General features: G+C 51.4%; 4 protein-coding genes across 4 annotated transcripts; 1 reads left to right on the forward strand and 3 right to left on the reverse strand.

The window, feature by feature from the left end:
- Nucleotides 1-1,072: 1,072 nt before the first annotated feature.
- BJY04DRAFT_220618 (uncharacterized protein) lies at nt 1,073-4,627 on the reverse strand (the record flags this gene model as incomplete). The annotated part of the gene is made up of 12 exons (XM_073716915.1): nt 1,073-2,117; nt 2,186-2,540; nt 2,586-2,685; nt 2,894-3,150; nt 3,203-3,361; nt 3,436-3,550; nt 3,622-3,661; nt 3,719-3,741; nt 3,794-3,870; nt 3,923-3,996; nt 4,061-4,186; nt 4,245-4,627. 12 exons carry the CDS (start codon nt 4,625-4,627, stop codon nt 1,073-1,075), a joined length of 2,754 nt encoding a protein of 917 aa, XP_073568836.1.
- Nucleotides 4,628-5,586: 959 nt separating this feature from the next.
- On the forward strand, nt 5,587-9,857 carry BJY04DRAFT_229519 (uncharacterized protein; the record flags this gene model as incomplete). The annotated part of the gene is made up of 16 exons (XM_073719083.1): nt 5,587-5,682; nt 5,732-5,890; nt 5,956-6,065; nt 6,151-6,209; nt 6,264-6,364; nt 6,419-6,469; nt 6,533-6,652; nt 6,723-6,927; nt 7,002-7,737; nt 7,891-8,079; nt 8,155-8,488; nt 8,546-8,723; nt 8,969-9,156; nt 9,209-9,242; nt 9,295-9,388; nt 9,455-9,857. 16 exons carry the CDS (start codon nt 5,587-5,589, stop codon nt 9,855-9,857), a joined length of 3,057 nt encoding a protein of 1,018 aa, XP_073568837.1.
- Nucleotides 9,858-11,033: 1,176 nt separating this feature from the next.
- Nucleotides 11,034-15,660, reverse strand: BJY04DRAFT_229520 (putative ABC multidrug transporter; the record flags this gene model as incomplete). The annotated part of the gene is made up of 5 exons (XM_073719084.1): nt 11,034-11,810; nt 11,874-12,525; nt 12,573-14,908; nt 14,963-15,021; nt 15,069-15,660. The coding sequence occupies 5 exons, from the start codon at nt 15,658-15,660 to the stop codon at nt 11,034-11,036; spliced, it is 4,416 nt and encodes a 1,471-aa protein (XP_073568838.1).
- An 824-nt stretch (nt 15,661-16,484) lies between these two features.
- BJY04DRAFT_194596 (E3 ubiquitin-protein ligase SSM4) lies at nt 16,485-21,760 on the reverse strand (the record flags this gene model as incomplete). The annotated part of the gene is made up of 2 exons (XM_073712091.1): nt 18,280-21,760; nt 16,485-18,231 (listed from the first exon to the last, which is right to left on the reverse strand). Coding segments are annotated over exons 1-2 (4,793 nt in total), but the record flags the coding sequence as incomplete, so codon positions are not given.
- Nucleotides 21,761-21,888: the final 128 nt, after the last annotated feature.

Genomic DNA, 21,888 nt, shown 5'->3' on the forward strand with positions numbered 1-21,888 from the left:
AATTGGCCATCTTAGATGTGATCAACACCATCACCGATCGTCCTGGCTGGCATCGCGCCGTCTTCGACCAGGAAGCTCTTGCTCAATGGCGTAAGGACGCCACCGCACTGTCGCCGCTGGTCAACGACAAGACCTGGGACTGGTGCTTGCAGGAGCTGCAGGACAAGGCTCGCGAATACGAGACCAGCGGCCGCCTGGTCGTCTTCAACACGGCCAGCGGGGTCGCTAAATCTGATACTGCACTCTCGGTTTGTCTACGGTCACAATTCTCGGACGCTGTCGCATCATTAAAAGCGCCCGTTGACCCATCACTGTTTCCGCTAGTTCATGGAAGAACCAAAGTCTTCGTCGCAGGGCAAGCCTGTGGTCTGGATGAACCTTCCTGGTCGCCACGCAGCGACGAAACCCCCGTCATTCCAGAAATTCCGCAGATCACACAAACCCGCGACAACTTCGCTTGGCCCTACGGTCCGGAGATTTGGTCCTCGAAATTCCAGTGGCTGCCCTGTGATGTGGAGCTTACAGGTCCTCCCGGATCTACCGACGTCCAGATCACCTCCTACATCAACAATCTCCATCCATCAAACCGTGAAGTATATTCTGGGATCGAGACCGTGATCTCGCACAGCATCCAGCAGTGGAACGACGTCCTGGTCCGGAAAAAATGAAAGAAGGCGTCCCCGTGGAGGAGACAGCCCGAGAAGATAACCTACTATCGCGACGCTTGTCCACGAGAGTCCATCCGACTGCGTACCTATGGAGTCGACTGGAAAGCGCAATTCCCCGAATGGGCGAAAAAGCTGCCCACCCAGGAGGACGAGAGCAAACTCTCAACGGAAGAATACGAAGCCATGTGCGCCCAGGTCGAGGCCTACCTCCAGGAGCCTGGGTCCGCAGACGAGGTAGTGTGGATTCAGGTCAGTTCGCGGGAGATCCCAGCCGCATTAACCGCCCACGCTGTCAATTTATATATTCTTACCTTGATTCAGTCGATGAATGTTGCGTCCATTGACTAGCTCTAGCTGTCCCAAGCATAGGCCCCCACCTATACCCAAATCCTGTATTAAACAACCTACCAAGAAAGCGGAATCACATAGTCCTCCCAGCCCTCCTCCGTATCCGCCTCTCTAAACACCTCAATCCCACCCGCAACCCCATCCCCATCAACCCCCCACAGACCCTCCTCCACCATCTCCGCCCAGTTCTCAAGCACTTTATGCACCTGTACAAGCCTCCAATCCGTGAAACCGGTGGGATACCCGCTCTGATATAAAGTGCGGCCGCTATTCTCCGGAGCGTCATACCCACGCTTGATGTTGTACCCCAGCGGCTCACCGCTAGACTGCACTGCGTATCCATTCCCGCCAAGCTTAAAGGGCAGCGAGAGGTGGGATTCGTTGGCGAAGTGCCAGTCGCCGTAGGGATGGACTTGGGTGATGTAGAAGCCTGGGCGGCTGCCTTGTGGGTAAGGGTGATTACGTGGTATGGGTGTTGGAAGGGCAGAGGCAGGTGCAGTTGTTGGGAGATCAACCTGGAAGATCCGCAGCGGGTGGCCGCCCGGGAAACCGGGGAACCAGGCTGAGGACTGGGCGAGGAATTCCTCGGCGGTCGGGAAGCGGATTCCGGGGGCGATGTAACGGAAGGGGACGGTGAATGATGCGATGGACTTGAGGAACTCAAAGGCAAATGTCTTTGGGGGGGTAAGGTCCGGGCGGAGGGTGAATGTGGAGGGGTCGCTCCAGGGGAGAAAATGGGGCATTATGGAGTTTTGCGCGTCCCTTGCTGTGTCTTGTTGATCTGGATTGGGTTCTGCTTCTGGTAGTCTGTTCTCGATGGCGTCGAGGAGGCGCTTCAGTGCTGTGACTGCTTTCTCCACGTCTGTGGGTGTGTATCGGTACAAGACCCAGGGAGGTATATGAGTCGGGCAGTGCGGGTCTGCAGATCGAATGGCTTTGAAGTCAGATACTGAGACTGGCGCCACTTTCCCATGGTCGATCATGTCGAGGTACCCCTCGAGGATGGTTTCAAGGGGTAGCCAGTTGTATGCGTGCAGACATATATCGTGGCACTCATTGTAATCGGCGATTAAGATTGCTGTCGAAGTGTGGAGGTCAAAACTGGATTACTGTGATTAGCAGACTGAACATAGCTGGATATAGAGAGAGAGAGAGAGAGGAACAAATACGCAAGCCCCAATGTATCCTCGGCCTTCCAATGCGACGACGTATACAGCAGGACATAGCGCTCCTCATCGACATTCTTCAGGAAGCTGTCCGAAAGCAGGTCGTCGGGCGGGGAAAGCTGGGAAAGAAAGTAGAAGAAGAAAGGGGTGGTTGCATCGTCGAGTGCGGTATGGGTATGTGCGCGCTTCAGGAACTCGATCAACGAGGGAGTCAACCTTGTGGTGACTTCTTCGGACGGCACGTGCTTCTCCCACCAGGTAACCAGGGGTTTGCCCGGCCTGAGCCGTCCCTTGCCGATGATTCTGTTGTGTAAGTCGGCACAACGCTGGTAGTCCATCTCCATCTCTGCCTCTGTCTCTATCTCTTATCAGTCTCCGTGTCTTTCTTTGCTTCCATCTTTACCGTGGGTTTGGAGGCGGCGGTTGGTGGCTTTCTTTCGAATGCTGGCTTGATGGCCAGGGGAAAGTGCCGCCCCGGTTGGCGCCCCGGTTGGCATCCATCGCTAACCAACTAAATCGCCACGTGATACGCTAGTTAGGTACCTAGCTGGGTACGTACGTACCTAGTATTAGGTGTGTCGGGTTAAAGGCGAGGCAGGGCAGGTACGGGCAAGTAGGTAAAATTAGAACGTTCTGTATATGTATCATAGATGACAACCGCGCTATATCTATATCAGGATCTGCTAGGAACGCTTCCCAACTACACTTTACCCCCAACTCAGGTATTGCGAGCGCCCGAATAGCAATTGCCAGCACCGCAGTAGTCGGCAGTACTCCCACAGTACCCAGATACTGAACAGCAATCTCCGAATTGTGTTCCTGTACAAGTTTTATTTCCCGAGAAGTTCGGACCACATTCGCCATTGATACTCGGCCCCCCAATATCGGGGTCGCAGTTCCCCGAGTAGCATAGCCCAGGCCCGCAATAATCATCACCGCTACCACAGAAACCATATATAGAGCAGCAGCTGCATCAGACTATTAGCTTTAGTCATAAACAATGTGGGTGTTTATCCATACGGGCCAAAATTAGGATTTGTGCATGTGGTGAATCACCAGCCTGGGCCACATGTCCCATTTGTTGTCGCGCCATTGTTAGGCTCACAGGCGCCAGAGATGCAGTTGCCAGGGCCGCAGTAATCAAGACCAGTTCCGCAATATCCACTGGTTGAGCAACACCTAGATAAAACATTCAGCGGAGCATACCTGAGTCAAACTCAAGACAACTTACTTCCCAAAGGTAGATCCTTCACAGAGGGCATTCTCGTGAGCCGGCCCGCATGTACCGTCCTCGGATACAGGGGACTCAGTTACTGGAGCTACGCAGATATCGTAGTCAAGCCATAGATTTGCGCAGTCGTCTCGCAGCTATTAAGGTTAGACGAATTAGCGTACTTAGTCCAGGCCGTGCTTGAGGGTGGCGGGGGGTATGCACTGACATAGGTATTGAGGGCTTGAAGTTCATCGAAAGTGATTCCGCTAGATTAATGGTTGTCAGACGCTATCCATATGCAGGTGGGATGTCTGTTGTCATACAAACGCAAAGCCACCGTTTGACACTGATCTAGTGAGTTAGCAGTTGCTCCAAAACTAGCACAAAGGGCCACGCACCGTATCGCCAGATTCAACTTTGTAAAATCGACCACAGTCTGGGACAGTACCTGTCTGGGTAGGTTGCGCGGGAATTGCTGCATTGATAGGCTTAGTAGATGCTCCAACAAGAAAGCGGCAGACTCGTACCGGTGGTATAGTATTCTCCTGGGCTTGTGGGCGCTGAGATCACTCCTGATGGCTTCTGGTAACCTCCCGGTGGACTGTATTGATATAGATAAGTTACCTTCCTTCCTTGAATAATACGGAGGGAGAGTGTATCTTTACCTGCGGCAAAGCCTTTGCGCTTGTGCTACAAGATCGCAGGTACCCTGGAGGTGCGGGTTCCATGCCAGCAGCTGCGTGACCGAAATAGGGAAGTCATCAGTTGAATATCGAGCTGCCAATTCGTCACTTCCAAGATGTTAGTAGGACGGCGTGATCTCAACGGGCCCGCTCTAGACGCTCTTACCATGTACGATGGCCGAAGAAGTGATCAATCTGGCAGGGCAAGGGCACACAGATCGAACTGTTGAAATAACAGCTCCGGCTACCCGTAATTGCCACCAATGCACCCGAACTAACGTTATACGCGTCTGCTAGTCCCAGACATCCCAGCGCCTGATCCTCTGTGTCAACTATTTGCCCCTGACATGTTGCCGTGGTGGGGGGCGGATTAGGGGTTGGCGTGGCGGTGGCCGTCACGATATGGGATGGAATCACTAGCGTCGATGTATAAGTCGAGGCCTGAAGTGACACAGAACAGAAATCTTGGATCGATTGGTACTGTTCCAACAGATAGCCGGAGTACTCGCCTATTGGGAGAAAAGCAGACATCAAGCGTTGCCTCCACATCTTTATGAAACACTCGTTGCACAGCTTAAGAGAGAAATATCTGTCAGCTAGGTATCTTCAATATGGGCCAGAGAATATATACGATGTCTTTCTCATAGAGACGGGTGATGTCTTTGAACTCGGGGGGAATAAACCCTGTGTTGAAATTTGGGTCATCACACACGTCAGGGAGACTGTCCTCTGATGAGTCCAAGCAAATGTCGGTTGGGTAACTAAAGCACATAGCTATCAGTAGAGCCTTTTATTATGTGAAGAGGGTTGACATGCCGCTGATAATCACTTCCCTCCCACTCCTGAGACTGAAGAAAGCAGAATTCAGAAGCACTAGTAAGTATTTCTGTAAGCGAGTCACGGTAACAATTCACAGGTGCAGCCATACCTGTTCTGTAGGCAAGCAAGATCATAGCCCTCTAACCAGTGAGTCGGGATTGACTTTGCTAGCACAAAGGCGTCAGCAGAGACAACTGTCTCTCCATCGCAATCTGTCTCTACTGCCTCTAGCCATGATGTTACGGATTGAGCGCAACCCGCGGTACACAAGGAATCAACCTCAAGTTCAGACCAGACTTCGCGTATGCTAGCCACGTGCCGGTCAGAGGTGAGTAGAAGATAATCAGGCCAATAACTCGGGTTATGATTTCCTTACCATAAGCGTCTGGGTCTGTGGCAGCCCTGCTTCCTGTCAATGGATCACAGAGTACTGTTTGGTTGCTTCATCGAGTAAATATTAACCAATGTCACAGAGCCGGCCAACCCATCTCAAAGCATAGACACTCACAGGGACTCAAGACACTGATCGGAGAGGTCGTAGGTGAGCTGTACGTAAGTTTTTTCCAATCCGTCATAGAGATTAAATGCACAGGTAGCAAGCTTGGAAAGCGCAAGCCAAAGGCCCGCCAGATTAGCAAGACGCAGCAGAGTTCTCGAAGCGGTCGCCATAGCCGGGTTTGAGGGGATCGATGGAAAGCCCTCATCCCCTGTTTAAAAGAGATGAACTACCAATCGGTACCTGTGCTCCTGGGATTCCTTGCTCTAATGGTGCCTGTTGCAGTAGCGTAGGTATCTCCATGTGCCTTTCTAGGCTCGTTGCTAAGAATAACTCAGACAGGGATTTGCGGCTTCTCACCTGATGAGTGCGGCGCAGATACGTGTATTTCGGATTGTGAAGCCAAGGCTGAATGTGGACAGTACGCCCCTGCTGAGTCCGCAACATGCCCTCTGAATGTCTGCTGCTCAAAGCATGGATTCTGTGGGACTACTGAGGTGAGCATATTGAACGGCCAGATCGTGTGTCCGAATGTACCAGACTAACTGAAGCGCGTTTCTAGGACTTCTGCGGCTCAGGCTGTCAGACAGGCTTTGGTGGGTGTGGGTCAGTGGCCGAGCCCAGTTGTGGTGGCTACACCATCACAAAGACCATTGGATACTATGAGGGATGGTATGGCATCTGCTCACACCTTCTTCACCCACTTCAACGTACCAGAATACTGAATGACTGCATTTTCTAAGGCCTCGACACGAAGCTGTGATAAGCGGCTCCCTTCTGATATCGATGTCGGCCCCTTAACTCATATCAATTTCGGTAGGTCAGACCGTCTCTCTTTAATGGATTGTTGGGGGTTAAGAGAATATGCAGCGTTCGCGTTTTTCCACCCGACCACGTTCAAATTGATGCCGATGAACCCTGGTGACGAGGCATTGTATCCTCAGTTTACAGGCTTGAAGGCAAAAAAAGCCGTAAGAGTCGATGGTTTTCCTCGTGCTGTACTCGAGCACTCTGATCTGACATAGTTTGATAGGTCACTAAGAACATGGATTGCTGTTGGGGGCTGGAGTTTCAACGTACGGGTTCCTTTCCGAACATGGGGTGGTGGCATCCGTTCAATCTGCTAACCAATGTTCTAGGACGCAACGAACTCCCCAAACACCCAGACAGCATTCAGTGATATGGCAAGCAGCGCGGCCAACAGACGTGTTTTCATTGATTCCTTAATGAATTTCATGCAGACCTGGGGGTTCGATGGGGTTGACCTTGACTAGAAGTAAGTGCTCTTTTCCGTCCACCATGGACTGGGGTCGCTAATGCTTATTTCAGTACCCCGGCGCCGATGACCGTGGCGGTGTTCCCGCAGATACGGAGAATTATGTTCAGCTCCTCAAGGAGATGAATGAGGCATTCCAGGGTCAGTATGGCGTGAGTGTCACGTTGCCAGCATCCTACTGGTACCTGAGATGGTTTGACCTACGTGGAATGCAAGAGAATTGTGACTTTCTTAATATCATGACCTATGATATTCACGGTGTCTGGGACTCCTCGAACAAATTTACTGGACCTTTTGCTCGGCCACACACGAATTTAACACAAATCGGGAAGGTCTAGAGCTACTCTGGCGGAATGAACTTGATCCATCTCGTGTTCATTTTGGCCTTGGCTGGTACGGCCGTTCCTTTACCCTTGCAGATCCGAGCTGTTCTACACCAGGCTGTATCTTTAGCCATGGTGGTAGACCAGGGCCATGTACAAAGTCCTCTGGTACTCTATCTAACGCGGAAATCCAGCGTGTGATTACTGAGAATAACCTAACGCCTACCATGGATACTGAGGCGGCTGTGAAATGGGCTACCTGGGATTCAGACCAGTGGGTTTCCTATGATGATGGTGAAACAGTTCAAATGAAGATAGCTGCAGCGAATAAGCTTTGTCTTGGTGGTGTATTAATTTGGGCTGTGGATCTTGATGGCACAACACATTCAAGCTCTAAGGATTTGCAAGGAATTGGCAGTTCAAATGGCATATCGCCTGAAGACGCCGAGACATTGCAAGAGATAGCAGCAAGAGAGACAAAGGCAGCAGCTATTAGTAACTCCTGTTACTGGTCATTCTGTGGTCAAAACTGCGTGCAAGGCTATTCTGAAATGACTCTCGCAAAGGGCCAGGTTCCAGGGCTTCTGTTTGACAGTGGCTGCTCAGGGAATGATGTCCGAAGTTTATGCTGTGTGTCTGGAACGGCCACTGGCAAGTGTTCTTGGGAAGGCTGGAGGGGCGTCGGGCTGCCTTGTTCATCGAATTATTGTCCGGATGGCAGCGAACTGATCGCCGCAAACAGTAAGTCTCAGAAGTCAACCCGGGAGCTGACTTGTTTGTTTTGGAGAATCTGTTCTGACCTTGCTGAAGCGAACTCGTATATTTCTGATGTGGAACTGGGGCAGGATTTCAATCTGACATGCAACGGTAAGCTCCCAAGATCTCACGTTCATACGAGGTTAAACATTCACGCTGACTCCGGTGCAGGTGGCTCACAATCATTCTGCTGCTCCGGGTTTGTTCCTTCCCCGAAATCAAACACGGACGAATTAGCCCTCCTCGGACGAGATCTGCTCGTTGAGGAAGGTACGCAGGCTCTTTCCCAGCGAGCCACCGGATTTACAATGAGTCCCTACTGCGTCGTGGCGTCAAGGGCTTCGAGCGGATTGTCCAGTGAGTCGTGACGAATTACCACCCCGAGTGTGCATGACGACTAATCTAGGATGGCAGTCATGGACGAAGACTGGTTCGAGATGCCGGGGAAGTTCCTCAGCCAAGCATTTACGGCCATAGTTGTCGGGATACAATGCACCCGCAGAAACGGCAAAGGCAAGGGTAAAGGTAAAGGATTCAGCGGCTCAGTGCCCACCGGCAAGGGCAGCAAGGGAGGCAAAGGGGGTCAGACGTTGAATCTCGGTAACCCGCTCAAAATCCCCACTATTGAAGAACTAAGTGCAAAGATTGATGAGGGCATCAGAATCTTCTACGATTCTGAGCTGGATAAGATAACTTGTGGGACAACATACACTTGCCCTTACGGACAAGGCTTTGACGAGGTAGCGGTTTTGCCACAATTCTAATCATGTTTGGGTCTACTCACTGATGGTGCTTAGATCTGCGATAATCAACGCTGGGCAATCGACGGGATGTCTGGAACAAATGTGTATAACCGAGACCCAGGGGGCCGAGGGGTCAAGGATCGTGGCAATACTCATAAGGAGATATGGTCGTTCGGTCCTGATGCGCAGCGGATGAATGAATATTATCTGAGGGCCCAGTTCCCTCCACATGGTATAAAGCCTGACGACAAAGCTCAACCGGACTGCAATTTGTAAGGTGATCCCCGTGTGCGACATATAATTTACAGAAGCTAAACCCACATAGGGACGAATTTCCATTGGGCTCCCTTCAAGAGGCAGCGGACGGTCAATATCAGGTCGTTCGTTTCGTGAATCGTTTGGTTAACAAAAGGCAGGGTGGGTTGCAGTAATCCTCTAACATTCTACGCATGCACTAATTATCTTCGTGCTAAACAGGAGATCACTGGGACAGATGGTTGAATAGGGTGTGGAAACCCTGCTCTATCTTGCGCGGTGACCCTCCCCCAGTCACCTTCACCTGGGGGGAATTCCAAGAAGGGGACAATCGTATCGTGGCCATGTCTAGACTATTGGACCCAGAATCCCCCGCCTCTGATCGTATAAGGTTTCTTGAGGCATATGGGGTAGGTCTCTCTCAGAGCGTTGTTTGTCAGGTTCTAACTGCTTGGTCTACAGTTCAACTCACAGACAGACGGTGTGGGATGCCATGGTGGGTTCCTCGTCGTCCTATGAAATTGCTACACTCACTGATAGCCCTCTAGCAACCTACTACTACGTCAGCAACGACGGATCTGGACCGAAGGGGTACACTACAACCCTCACAGATCATGGATTCCGAGCCTTGAACGATGACCCGTAAGCTCTACAAGCCCAATCCATACTCTGACAAAAGTGCTTCACCCACTAACTATTGACCCATAGGATGGTTATGGGGGTTGGGAATTGGCAGTACAAGAGCCCTAACAAAGACAAATGGGGATCTCCGCCAAGCGCTGATTACGATAATCTCCCCGCAAACTGGGACCAATCAAAATTCTACAAGCGAGACATTGCCATTTCGGTCCTAAAGAAAGAACTACCGTTCAGTGCCATTTACGAAGCTGAGAAGGCAGTGGAGCTGATTGAGCCTTGGGTCAAGCCTGACCCGTCCCCAACAGACGCGGCCAGCTTTTCGTCTTTAGACGAAGAGGATGACATGCACAGGGGTGATAGCCTGCCGCCTTCTAGGGGAAGCCTGCCTCACCAGACTGCCCCTCCTGATAGCCGGATGATGCACCGACGCAGGCATCTTGAGGCTCATCGGCACGCACAGGGCCATCACTGAGGCTGGGGAATTGGAAAGCAGGGGTGAAGACTCTGCTCGAATACACAGCCTGAGGAACAGGGATTTTAGCCGGCAGCAATATGGAGGTCCTGGGAGATTCTTCCTGGCTGTCACTTCAGGCATGCCACCGCGACAAATATAAAGGCTGCAATAAGATCAATTTCTTCCATCGCCCTTTGCTGTAGCTGATTTCTTCGTGAATACCTAAGCTCTAAGTTGGCTCTGCTAGACCCTCTCTGAAGGCCTATTGCTGAACACACTCAACCCATCATCTCACAAAGCCTAAGCTCGTTTGCCTTTGGTATCTCCCGCCAGCTAGGTCTATCCGTAATCTCTCAATGTACTCCATACATCAACCCCTGTCAGGAAATTGATGGCAATCCACGGAATTGTATCAATACTTTTCCACCCGGTGCAGCCAGTACAGACTAATCCAGATCCCGAAATCAGAAATCCGCAAGGACAGTCAGTATACTCCTGCTTATTGGGCTTTACAGCAGTATATACAACCTTATTGAGTCTTTAGACAAACACCCGACGCCGCGGAGATCATCTTGAATGATGCAAGCAGAGATGCTGCGCGGGTGTTTTACGGGATACACTCAGAAAACATGATATCAACAGATCCAATAATAAGTGGTGAATATCCGCTTCAGGACGTTGACTATTGATTCTTAAGCATATTCTCGGAGCCAATTCTATTGCAGAGTCAAGACAAGCATTATCTTCCGAGTTTTTTCCACGGCGGTCAAGAGTATGATCAAGTTCGCATTAACAGTCAAACTCTTGCTCTGGTTATCGCATGGAAGACGAACAAGACGAAAGAAGCTATGATCTTGTATTTGCTCAGGCTTTCCCGATGCTGCTTGGGGCTACAGTATCTATATGTGTGTTAGAGTCTAGAGAGTCTAGTTATCAAGAAAGTATGAAGGGAGCATGACAGCGTCCCAACCAGAATGAAGTAACAAGTAGTAGAAAGCAAGAGACAGAAAAGACCATCGGAGTGAATTCAAAAGGAGATTAAAGAGAGAAAGAAAAAAGAAATGAAAAAACAAGAAATGAAAAGTGACAGAACGGACAAACAGACAGACAAACAAATCTGTTTTAATTATGATTATGTCCAAACGGAGCCACAGAGACGGACCAGATAAACAAGGAAGAAAGAAAATATTAGTATCAAACAGCCTTCTTCTTCTCAAACCTCCTCTTCAACCCAGACAAATCCCACTTCCTCACCCGAAACAAATAATACAGCACCGTCGCAGCAGCAATATTAAACACCACATAGACCCAAATCAGCCCAAAGTTCCTCCACCGGTCCGTCCAGTAGATCTGGCTGCCAGCCAGATACTGATCCGCAACCGTCAACGAGCAGTACCTGCACGCCTCTGTTGCGTCGGGATTCTGCAGCGCGCCACCAGCGAGATCCATGTACTCGGCCATATACGACTGACAGGTTTGATTTTCTGGGGGGTCAAAGATTGAGAGTTCAGCTGTTGAACAAACAACCTCTCTCTCGTGTACCTGCGTCGCTGCAATGCCGCCAATCCAGTATGTGAATGGCGAAACGCGGTACATAAAGATCCAGAACCCCGGGAGGGCGCTAGGGGGCTGCATGACGCCGCAGAAGGTGAGGGACATAGAGAAGAGGAGGACGACAAAGGTGCTTGCTGTTTGGGCGTCTGGCAGGGCGGAAATGATAAAGTGCGCGAAGGTGCTGGCGTAGATGTAGAACTGCATGCAGAAGAGGAGGACGAGACCTTGTCGGGAAGAAGGCTGGGAGGCGCCAACGACGGCGTAGTAGTAGCAGACGAAGGTGAGGATGCCCATGATAATCTGGTACGGGATTTCGACGAACATGTTGGCGAGGATGAAGACCTTCCAGGAGTAGGCTTTGCTGGGGCGTTCGCGGACTTCATAGAGAGAGCGTTGGGTTACGAAGAGGGGCATTACCTGGGATTATCGTTGATTATTAGTAGGTGATAACACAGCGGGGTGAGAATGGGGAAAAAATACCTGCTGAACGAGGGAGGCGAAAACCGAACAGACCATGAACAACGAAAAGACAACGTTCTGCATGCCAGCGAGGGAGGGTTTCGCGTCGTAGAAGGAGAAGCCGATGAAGAGGCCTGCCATAATTGCCAGTCCCCATTTCGAGATGATGTACTCCGGCATGCGCCAGTACTGCTGAAACACGCGGATCGTGACGATCTTCAATTGGAACCAAAAGGGCATTGCAAACTCCGCGTGGCTCATGCCTCCATCCTCCTCCTCTGGTTGAGGGCCCGACGACTTCTCTTCATGGATTCGCTGGATCTCAGCTTGGACCGCTGCGCTTTCAGGGCTCTGTTTCCAGACGTCAAACCAGTTCAGTCCCTTGTCGTTTGTTAGGCCATTCACGACCTCGATCATGTACTCTGCCGGATTCTCTTCTCCGCCACATTGGCGGCCGCCGTTGGATTCGAAGTAATCGAGGAGCGTGCGAGAGTTTTCTCCAACAGGACCAAAGTACACCGTTTTGCCCCCTCTAGCAAGAAACAGAAGTTGGTCGAATTCCTGGAAGAGGATTGCGCTGGGTTGATGAATCGTGCAGAGGATAGCCTGCCCGCTGTCCGCGAGTTTGCGGAGGAACGAGCAGATCGCCCAGGAACTCTGGGAATCCAGGCCACTATTAACTGTTAGTTTCCTTTTCTAAGACAGAGAGAAGTCTCCTACCTAGTCGGCTCGTCAAGGAACAAAAGAAGCTTAGGTTTCGCCGCAAGTTCCACCCCGATTGTCAAGAGCTTGCGCTGCTCGACATTTAACCCTTCACCCACGACACCAACAATCGCCTCAGCGAAATCATCCATCCCCAGCATGCGAATGACATCCTCGACGTAATCATATTTCTCCTGCGTAGAGACGGTAGCCGGTTGACGGAGCAAAGCGCTGAACCGCAGGGATTCACGAACAGTCGCCGTCTCGAGATGTAGGTCCTGCTGCTGGACATACCCAGTCTTCCGCTGGAAACTTGCATCAAGACCCTTCCCATTCACAAACATGTCGCCGGTAATCACTCCCATGGAGGTCCGATGCGCCAGAACATCAAGCAGAGTCGTTTTCCCTGCGCCACTGACGCCCATCAGCGCGGTGAGCGTCCCCGGCTTAACCCACCCGGAAACGTGATCAAGCAAACGCCGTGGCTCACCCTTAATTTCAATATCGTAGCAGATGTCACGCCAGGTGAAGATGTCCTTTTGTGGTGGCAGCGGGAGTGGCTCCGCAGTCTGCTCGGGTGAGGGCTTGACTGATGCCATCTCGATAGCGTTCTCCTCATCGCGGGCTGGCTTTGTATAACCGGGACGCATATACTCTGGCTCATGGCCGCGACGGAAGACCAGCGCTTCAGCGGTACTTGTTGTGGAAGAGTTGAGCTCCGTGGCCACGAAGTAGATGGCCATAAATGCGATCAAGAATGCGGCGAGAATGCCAAAGTTCCGCCAGACATGATCGTAGCTATATTCGTAGTTCGATAGAATGAATTGATCGCCGCTGACTGTTGTCTCGCCGGGAACCGCGCCCTGGACTGAGCACGAGAAACTCTTTCCATTCAAGTCTGCATATGCGGGGACGATGCCGGCGCAGGGAAAGTCACGGCCGTGGAATTCGTTCGCAATCAGGATTTCAAAGGCATAGTAGATCGGGTTTATGTAGTGGATCCATTCGAACCAGGGGTGCATGGATGGCACAGGAAGAACGAAGCCCGTGTAGAGGATCAGAGCGAGGATCAAGACACCAGCGAGCCCCATGGCTTGGGAGATGGTTTTGGTCACTGCGGCCATTGTCCGAAACACAGCACTCATCACGAACATGATCATGAATGAGATGAGGAAAAAGATAAAGAACTGCGAGGGTTCTCTCCGAAGGCCGGACATGAAGTACATGATGACATTAAAGACGACGGCGACCACGAATTTCACCGGTATGTCGCTGACCACTCCTGCTATTGCTTCAGTCGCTGGATGGTAGAAGGCGTACGATGCTTGCTTCTCCACGATTGGACGTTGGGCATAGAGGCTGTTGATTTCGCTCATGGCAGTAAGGGCATTGAGAAGCACTGCAAAGAACAAAATCCCACCCTTGGAATAGAACCCTGCCGATGTATCGGGAGTGCCGTAGAATACGGACCCAATGATGACGGCCATGATGACATTTCCCGCTACCATGGCTTGAGTACTGGCGAAGTCATTCCAAACTCTTTGGTAGGCACGTTTGGTGTTCAGTTTGATCTGCATAGGTACGCTCAGCAGATATGGAGATCCCGGCCGCGACCTCTTCGACTGTGTATCGTGCTTCCTTTTGCGGAAATATGTCGCAGCCACATCATCATCGCCTGGCGGGTTTGTTTCCTCGAAGCTTGCCATATCTTGCTGCAGTTCCTTGTACTCGGGAGAGTCGAGCCAGTACTTTTCAAAGTCTTCTGGGGTTTGTGGAACGGAGCCTTCCATCCCCGGGCGAGGTCGACGCTCTTGGGGATTCGTGACAGACGTGAGAAAATCCCCGGTTGTCTGCCTGGTAGGACACTCCCATCCTTGTCGTTCAAAGAAGCCCTTGGCCGTCGCTATCGGACCAAAGAAGATCTGCCGGCCCTCATACAAAACCGTCACCTTGTCGAAGACCTCATATATACTTTGGCTCGCTTGATAGATCGCAACCACGTGGGCTGAACCCATCAGATCCGCTAGAAGTCTGAGCGCTTCAACGAACTTCAGCGCCGTTGCAGAGTCCAATCCACGGCTGGAGTTATCCCAAGCTGCAAAGGGCGTCGCAGCTAGAGCCATCTCCGCGATGCTCACGCGCTTCCGCTCACCACCAGAGACACCGCGGATAAAGTCATTCCCAACCTTTGTGTTATACGTATGGCTCAGACCAAAGATAGCCATGACCACCTGTGCTGCGTGCTTGGCGGATTCGTCGCGGGTCATGTCACGAATGCCAGATGAGGGAGTCCGAGCGGCGGCGGCGAATTCGAGGGTCTGGCCGACGGTAAGGTGCGGGAAGTGCTTGTCGACCTATAGTTATCTCCTTAGCTGTCTGATATTTCGTCAATGCAAGGCAGGAAATACCTCTTGGTTGTAGACTACTTCTCCTTTGAACTCCTTCATCATTCTGGTTTGAGATACGCCTTACCTGTCAGCATAGTAGCGGACTGTAAGTGAAACAGAAACATACCATTATAGTGCAGAACACTTGCCGGATTAATATCGAGACCGTTTGTCTGTCCGCAGATCGTCTTGAGCAACGTACTGCATCCAGCTCCCGGCCGGCCAAGGACAAGCAAGAGCTCTCCGCTCTTCATCACACCATTGAAGTTGTTGAGAATCCGCCGCGCCGGCGACCGTCTCTCTCGCAGCAGCTGCGGAAGACGGAAAGGGGCCGAGAGCGTTGTGCTAACAGTGTCCTGCAGTTGGAGTGCGGCACCAGATCCAGACACAGTGAGGTTCCTAAAGAGGATCCCTCCCTGTGGTCCGGATAGACCCCTCCCTTCAATGTCCACCGCCAGAGCTTGCAGCCATTTCTGCAAACTGAAATGCGGCGATTGAGGGTCAAGGACTGGATCAATCTCGGGGATCCGGTTTAGAGACTGGGCATTGGAGTGGACACTTGCGCGTCGGCGGGATTTGACAGATTGGTTGGTGGCGATTCTTCGGAGGTTGTCTGTCTCGGAGCGGCTGATGAGGTTTAGGGGGGAGTAGGTTGTCTCGTCTTCCTGGGGTGGATTATCTTTGAGCAGATGCTGCTCGTCAACCGTCCGAAGGCTCATGGTGAAGGCCGCATGGGGTTTTTTCGGTCATGATCCAAGGCTGAGACGGGGAAGGGCATTCTAATATAGCAATAGTCCATGGCTGAGGATGAGCTTATGCTCGGAAGACAAAAGCCATGGAATTCCGTCCCGGAGTCAACATGCAGAGCTCAAACGGAGATCCATGTCATGGCGTTCTTTGTCCGATTCCTGGAGTACTTCCCAAATCGGCCAATCAGCTTCTTCTTCGGCTTCGTATCGATTATGTCCGCTGAGTCAGCGGAATCATCCTACGTATCTGCAACAGCACAGCTCATGGGATAACTCCGTGGCATTGCCTCCTTTTGAGCAGGCCTGGGCAGGGGAATTCTAGCCCGGAGTCAGATTGGCATTCGGAATCTGAATGCATCCGAGTCGGGGACTTACCTATGTCATACGCATATCCCTTTTTGCCAACCGGCTAGGCACACGCTAGTAGCCATCAGCCTTTCTGTTTTCTTAGTAGAACTAGTTGAAACAATACACCGTATTGCCTTGCCATAGGCAAGGTGGAAGGCTTCTGGTCCGGACCCGACGCTGAGTGAATTGCCCCAGCACAGCGGAGAGAGTGACTCCGAAGGCTTAGAGGGAATTATCATTGAAAAAGAAAGAGTCACATAATGCTTTACGAAGTGTCCCGTTCGTGAGAAGTTCCGAACTGTACAAAGTATAAGCAACCTTAGCAGTTTTCAGGTTAAACTTCCAACGGCTGGAATTACCCCAGTGCGAGACTCAGGTACTGGTCGGATCACGTGCTTCCCCAGGTTACTGCATTATATTCATAGAGTTGAAGGGTCTTTCCAGCCCGGCTTATCGTACTACATGTTGGAGATTCTGTACATACATCCCATATCATACTACATCGAGAGTTGAAATAAACTCTAGAACCCATTGATAGCTCGTCTAGTCATGGAACAAGTCTTAAATGTACAAAGAATGGTGGACAACAATAAGCACCCAAAAGAGAATGACAGCGCTAGCTAGCTATTATCCTGTAATCTCGCCGCCCCACGCCAACTTCTCGTGCCCGCTTTTCGCGAAAGTTGTGAAGCCGTTCTCCGATCAGGAAGAATTCGTCTCGGATGCTGACCTGCCACACTTCGACTTGGCGACAGGCCAGATAGACTACCCAAGCTAGGAGCCCCATTGCCAGGGTAGCGGGGTATGCGTAGCGGTAGACAACTGGGTTCATTTCCGGGTGAGAGGAGAACATTGTGAGGTTCACTACAAACCCGAAGGTGAGAGGTAAGGTGACTGCAATGAGAGCGAGGATGGTCATTGGGAGTAGTAAAGCTCGAGTCGCCAGTTTGACGTTCGGCTGAAGCCATCCGTCGTGGAAGATGCCGTTGAGGATTGCCGCAGGCCGGGATCGGGAATTCCACAACGCTACTTTCACGGCCATCTGAACGTAAAGTACGCCAAGTGTCCAGTCCTGGACGAAATGGATAACATGGTCTCCATCGCGACCAAGGTATGTATGAATTGGAACAAGCACATAGAGCTGGATCGCAAGCGCAAATATCGAGGGCAAGAAGATAGTGAATGCGGCCGCGATGTAGATCAAGCCAGTTACGCTGGTCAGATCGTTCGATAAAGCGCGAGAGGCCTCCCTTGGAGTGCCAACATACGGCGACAGGCGAGCGATAATCGTGTTCAAAAGTGTCCGACAATAGAAAAGAGTGGCAGCGACAGCGGAGACAACGCCGAGTCCCACGGACAAGGCGTAAACATCATTCACTGGTCGACCCGGAACATAGACGGACATAATTCTCCTTCCGATGACCAAGGGGATGATTGTGGTGCCGACTCCAGTTGCGGCTGCAAAGAGCCAGATCATGATAAGGAAAGCGGCAATTCTTGTTCTGAAGAAAGGTGGAATGTACACCAGAGTAAATTGCTCATTTGCCCGGCCATGGAGTCCTGTTTCAGTGTCGGGTTTTCCGTCGATAGGCTCGTTCGTCTCTGACACTTCCAAAAACACGGGGCTTCCTTTGGGAATGCGAACTTGGTCCGAAGCAGGAGCTCTGACGAATTTACCGTCTCGCTTCAGATCTGCCACTGGGGGGTTTTCGTCCGTCGTAGTTTGCTGATCACTTTGAGTGGCGGGTTCTTCCGCATTTTCGGTAGCTTCCTTGCCGGGTAATAGCAAGCTCCACCAAGCGTGCCTCTGGATACCCTCCTCGTCCAGATGTCTCTCATCAAAGAAGAAATGGGATAGCCGTAAGAAACGAGCACATTTCTTGAACCACCAGCTATATAGACTATGCAGCGCGTCCGATGGCTTGAAAGCCCGTATAGCGAGAGGAATTCCGAAATTGTAGAGCAACAGGTCGATGGGAAACTCGAGGACAGGGTCTTTAGATGACCAATGAGCTGGAAGGACCCCGTCGAAGCCGTAATATATGCCCCAAACAACACCGCCAAGACAGACAATGACGAGAGCACCATATACAAGAGCACTAAAAGCTATCTTGCGTAGTTGGGTAGTGATATTCCGCTCGAGTACGTCCCGCACAGGGTGAAACGTTGGGTCATCTGGATCACGGATGAAATCTAGCAAGTCAGTACATATCGGGATGCTATTGGAGAGTGCCAGCTTACAGAGGACACCGCTTCTCATAGTCTTCCTGCACATGGAGACGAAGAGCGCGAAATGGAACATATAACAGGTTCCAATGAACCAGTGCACAAAGAGAGAGGTCAAGGGGTGTGTAGAGGTGAATTCGAGGCGAGAGGCAGCCGTTGCGTTTTCGAACAAAGGTAGTAGTGCAATGTCGAGCAGGGCGCCGCAGTATAGTGGAAAGACTATCATTTCGATGCCGATGATGAGAATAACTTTCATCACCCCGCCAGCTTGATGCAGGCCTTCTGCGACCATGCCCTCAACCCTTTGGCCTCGGTCGGCGCCGGAGAAGAAGCGAGCAACCCGCAAGTACCCAAGGCCCACGCTTGAGGCGAGAAAATAGCCTAGAAGAATGGCAATAGTGCGGTCCTTTGTATCCCACACCGCCAAGCTCGAGTCAAGCGTGCCAGAAACACCTGGCACACTTGAATTGATCCAGCTCGTCGAGTTCGAGTAGAACTGAGAGTAGAGGTCGTATCCGACATCATGCATTTGGCCACTGACAGATTCCCAGAAGCTGCCGAAACTTGCCAAGCTGTAGCTCAATGAGAAGATTTTGGAGATTTCGAGGGAGCCAATCTGCAGAGGAAAGTCGTAGAGGACGAGCTTGCCAAGCAAGAAAATCAGGCGCACCAAAGAGCCGATGCGTGCTTCATGTATTTTCAAAGCGTGGTGAGATATGACAGAGAACATGGGAACGTCGGCTTCATGGAAGACAAAGAAGTTGTTAATCACACTGCCTAGTCGCTGGCTGCTGGCATCAATGAGAGATAATGACGCGGTAGTGACAGACTTCGTCCACTCCAGCGGAATGACTGTACCCAAAGGGCTAAGAAACAACTTGCAGATTAACGTCGTCCAGTACATGATATACCCTAGACTGCCGATAAGGGTATCTAGTACCACGTCCGCAAAGACAGAGACAGCCGTCATGGGAACACCGAGGATAAATTGTATCGGACTGGCGAAGAGGACAAGTGCAATCTTGCCAGCAAGGTAAGGAAGCCAGATGCCAGCCGCAACGGTAAAAGAAATCAACAGGGCACAGAACACACCATTTTGGAGTAGGCCAAAAATGGGTCCCTGCATGCCTATCAGTTCTAGAATGCCCTCCAAATCGTCCGCTTCTTCAATCGCATCGAGATCGTTTGCATCGCCTCCAATGTCAGGGAACTCTGGGTCTTCGGGTGGATTGCCATTAACATCAAGATTCTCAACATGACCCGGATGCGCCAATGGCTCATCCACAGCAGCCTCGACAAGTACATCATCATCGACATCCGCCTGCGGACCCTGGTTCAAGTCGTCGAGAATGACATCGGCCCAGAACCAATCGACAACTTTTCTAGTCAAAGTCTTTGGGGGTTCCGCAATGGTCTGAGATGATTCGGCGGAAGACCGAGCATCCTCGACCGAGTCAGCGTCGCCAACCGCCAGATCTGAGCCAGGCACGCTATTGCCAATTGTTCCATCTGACTGATCAGGGGTCAAGGGCGTTCCTTGGGGCCTATCCTTAGGCTCAGCCTCCGGGATGTGGAGGCCCGGTAAGTGACCCGCATGGATCTCCGATTGCAGAGAATGTGAGGAAGACTGCAGGAGGTCGGATTGTATATTGGGAGAGTGAGTCTCGAAAACATCAGGGCCATCGCGTCGTTGTGGAATCAATTCTGAAGTCTCTGAAAAAGCAGAGTCGACATTATCCAGCGAGTCGGTCACATGTGCTACCGAGTTTGAGTCAGAGAGAGGAGAGCGAGGATATCGATCGGCTGCTTGTAATTGTCTGTAGAATGCAGTAACATGATAGGCAAGCTCTTCGTAGCGGCCCTCTTCCCGAACCAGCCTTAGCATTTCTTGAGCATCACCATTGGTGCGATTCCAGAGTTCTCTGTACAGCTCTGAATTGATATTAGGCTGTGTCAGGTTCAGCTGTGAAGTTCGGTGATACGCCGGGAGGTCGAAGTTGAAACCATCATTGTCCCCGAAATTCCGGCGGATTGGAGGCGTGAGAGGCCCCTCTGCGAGCAGGTGCCCTAGACCTCCAGGTCCCCCAAGGCCCGCAATATCCCGATTAGGCAAAACAAGCTCTGGAGGCGGTCTTTGAATTTCAATATGTCCTTCCTCGACTGAATCTTCAGCGCGAATATCACGCTCTCGCTCCTGTAAGATGTCTTCCGGCACTTCCTCACGAGCTTCGGGTTCTTGCTCTGGCTCTGGCTCTGGTTCGGGGACTTCAGCCTGAGGAACTGCTCGATTGTTTGCTATGAGCTGATCTGCAGCCTCCCGTTCCCCCTCTGCGATGTTGTCAAGAGGTTGTTGCTGAACGACCCATTCTCGAATCAGGAAAATCAGAATAAACGAAACCACCACCAGCAATGTGATTAGCTGGCCTTCTAGGGTGTCAATAAGAATGTTGTTTATGGTCGGGGACGGAGTCAAGGAATTCAAAAATTTGACGTCGGAAAGCCAGGAAGGTCGGCGTTTGTTCAAAACTGACGTTGTATTCGAAGAGTTTGTAGAGCCAAAACTTGAAGCCATTGAAGGGAAGAAAAGCGTAGAAAACGCCTTTCTCATGAGCTTTAGTAAGACAGGTTCGCCAGCGAAGTCGAACATTGACTGGGCCGGTGGCGTGGTTTGCCCAGTTGCTCCCGCAGAGCTCGTGCCCAGGGTTTCATTACTGGACACATTATACATGCCCTGGTGGGAAGCATCACCACTCGACCACCGACCATCCGCGAGCCAAAACAGCGCTCTCCAGATTGCCCTCATAGACCATGGCAGCCACCCAAGCCAGACGAAGGCGACGAGAACCCAGCGCAGCCACGTCACGGCAGTCCGAAAGACGTGTATAAACATTTGCTTCATGAAGAGGAAGGCCGGTAGGCTGTCGGGCATATCCGGGTCGTAAACTTTGGTAAAGTGAAAAGGAGTCTTGCACAGCTCGCAATGCTTCTTCTGAGAATGCGCCAGCCATTGCACAAGGCAAGGCTGATGCACAAACCGAATACTACCGCTACATTTGCAGGGATGGTATAGTTGGTCCTGTTCTGTTGCCTCCCCGCGACAGATTCGACATGAGTCCGGCTCTTCATGTTCCCTCTCCTTCCCTTTCCTATTCGTATCGTATGCGGGATCGTTCATTATATCATGCAAAGACGAGGCGCCCGAGAATTCGCGGGAGGGACGCCCGGGGAAATCCATCTTGGTAGCGATCTATTGGCGACCCCTTAGTACCGGCGAGCGAAAGTACCTTCGGTTACCATGATTCGGAGACGAATTATTTGTTCGGGACAATGACGCAAGCGGCAGCGGCTCGATACGAAGGAACGAGGGGGTTCGAGGTGTTAGAAGCCGAATATATATCAACGAAGTCAATCCCGAGGCCGTGAATAGGTGAATTAGTGTCGACGAGGATTTGTGGCGGTTGTAGAGGCCGAAGTTCGTGTTCAAGAAGCGAGCTTGAGGATGGTGGTGAGGAAGACGGATGATTCAGCAAGGCCTCCACATTTCAAACGCTCTGATCACGTGGACTCCTGCTATATTGAGGGCAAGAGGTAGAAGGCGACGGTTATATTCCAATTTCCCAGGCG

This window comes from Aspergillus karnatakaensis (genome assembly GCF_047715665.1).
Source record: "Aspergillus karnatakaensis strain CBS 102800 unplaced genomic scaffold BJY04scaffold_41, whole genome shotgun sequence".
NCBI lineage: Eukaryota > Fungi > Ascomycota > Eurotiomycetes > Eurotiales > Aspergillaceae > Aspergillus > Aspergillus karnatakaensis.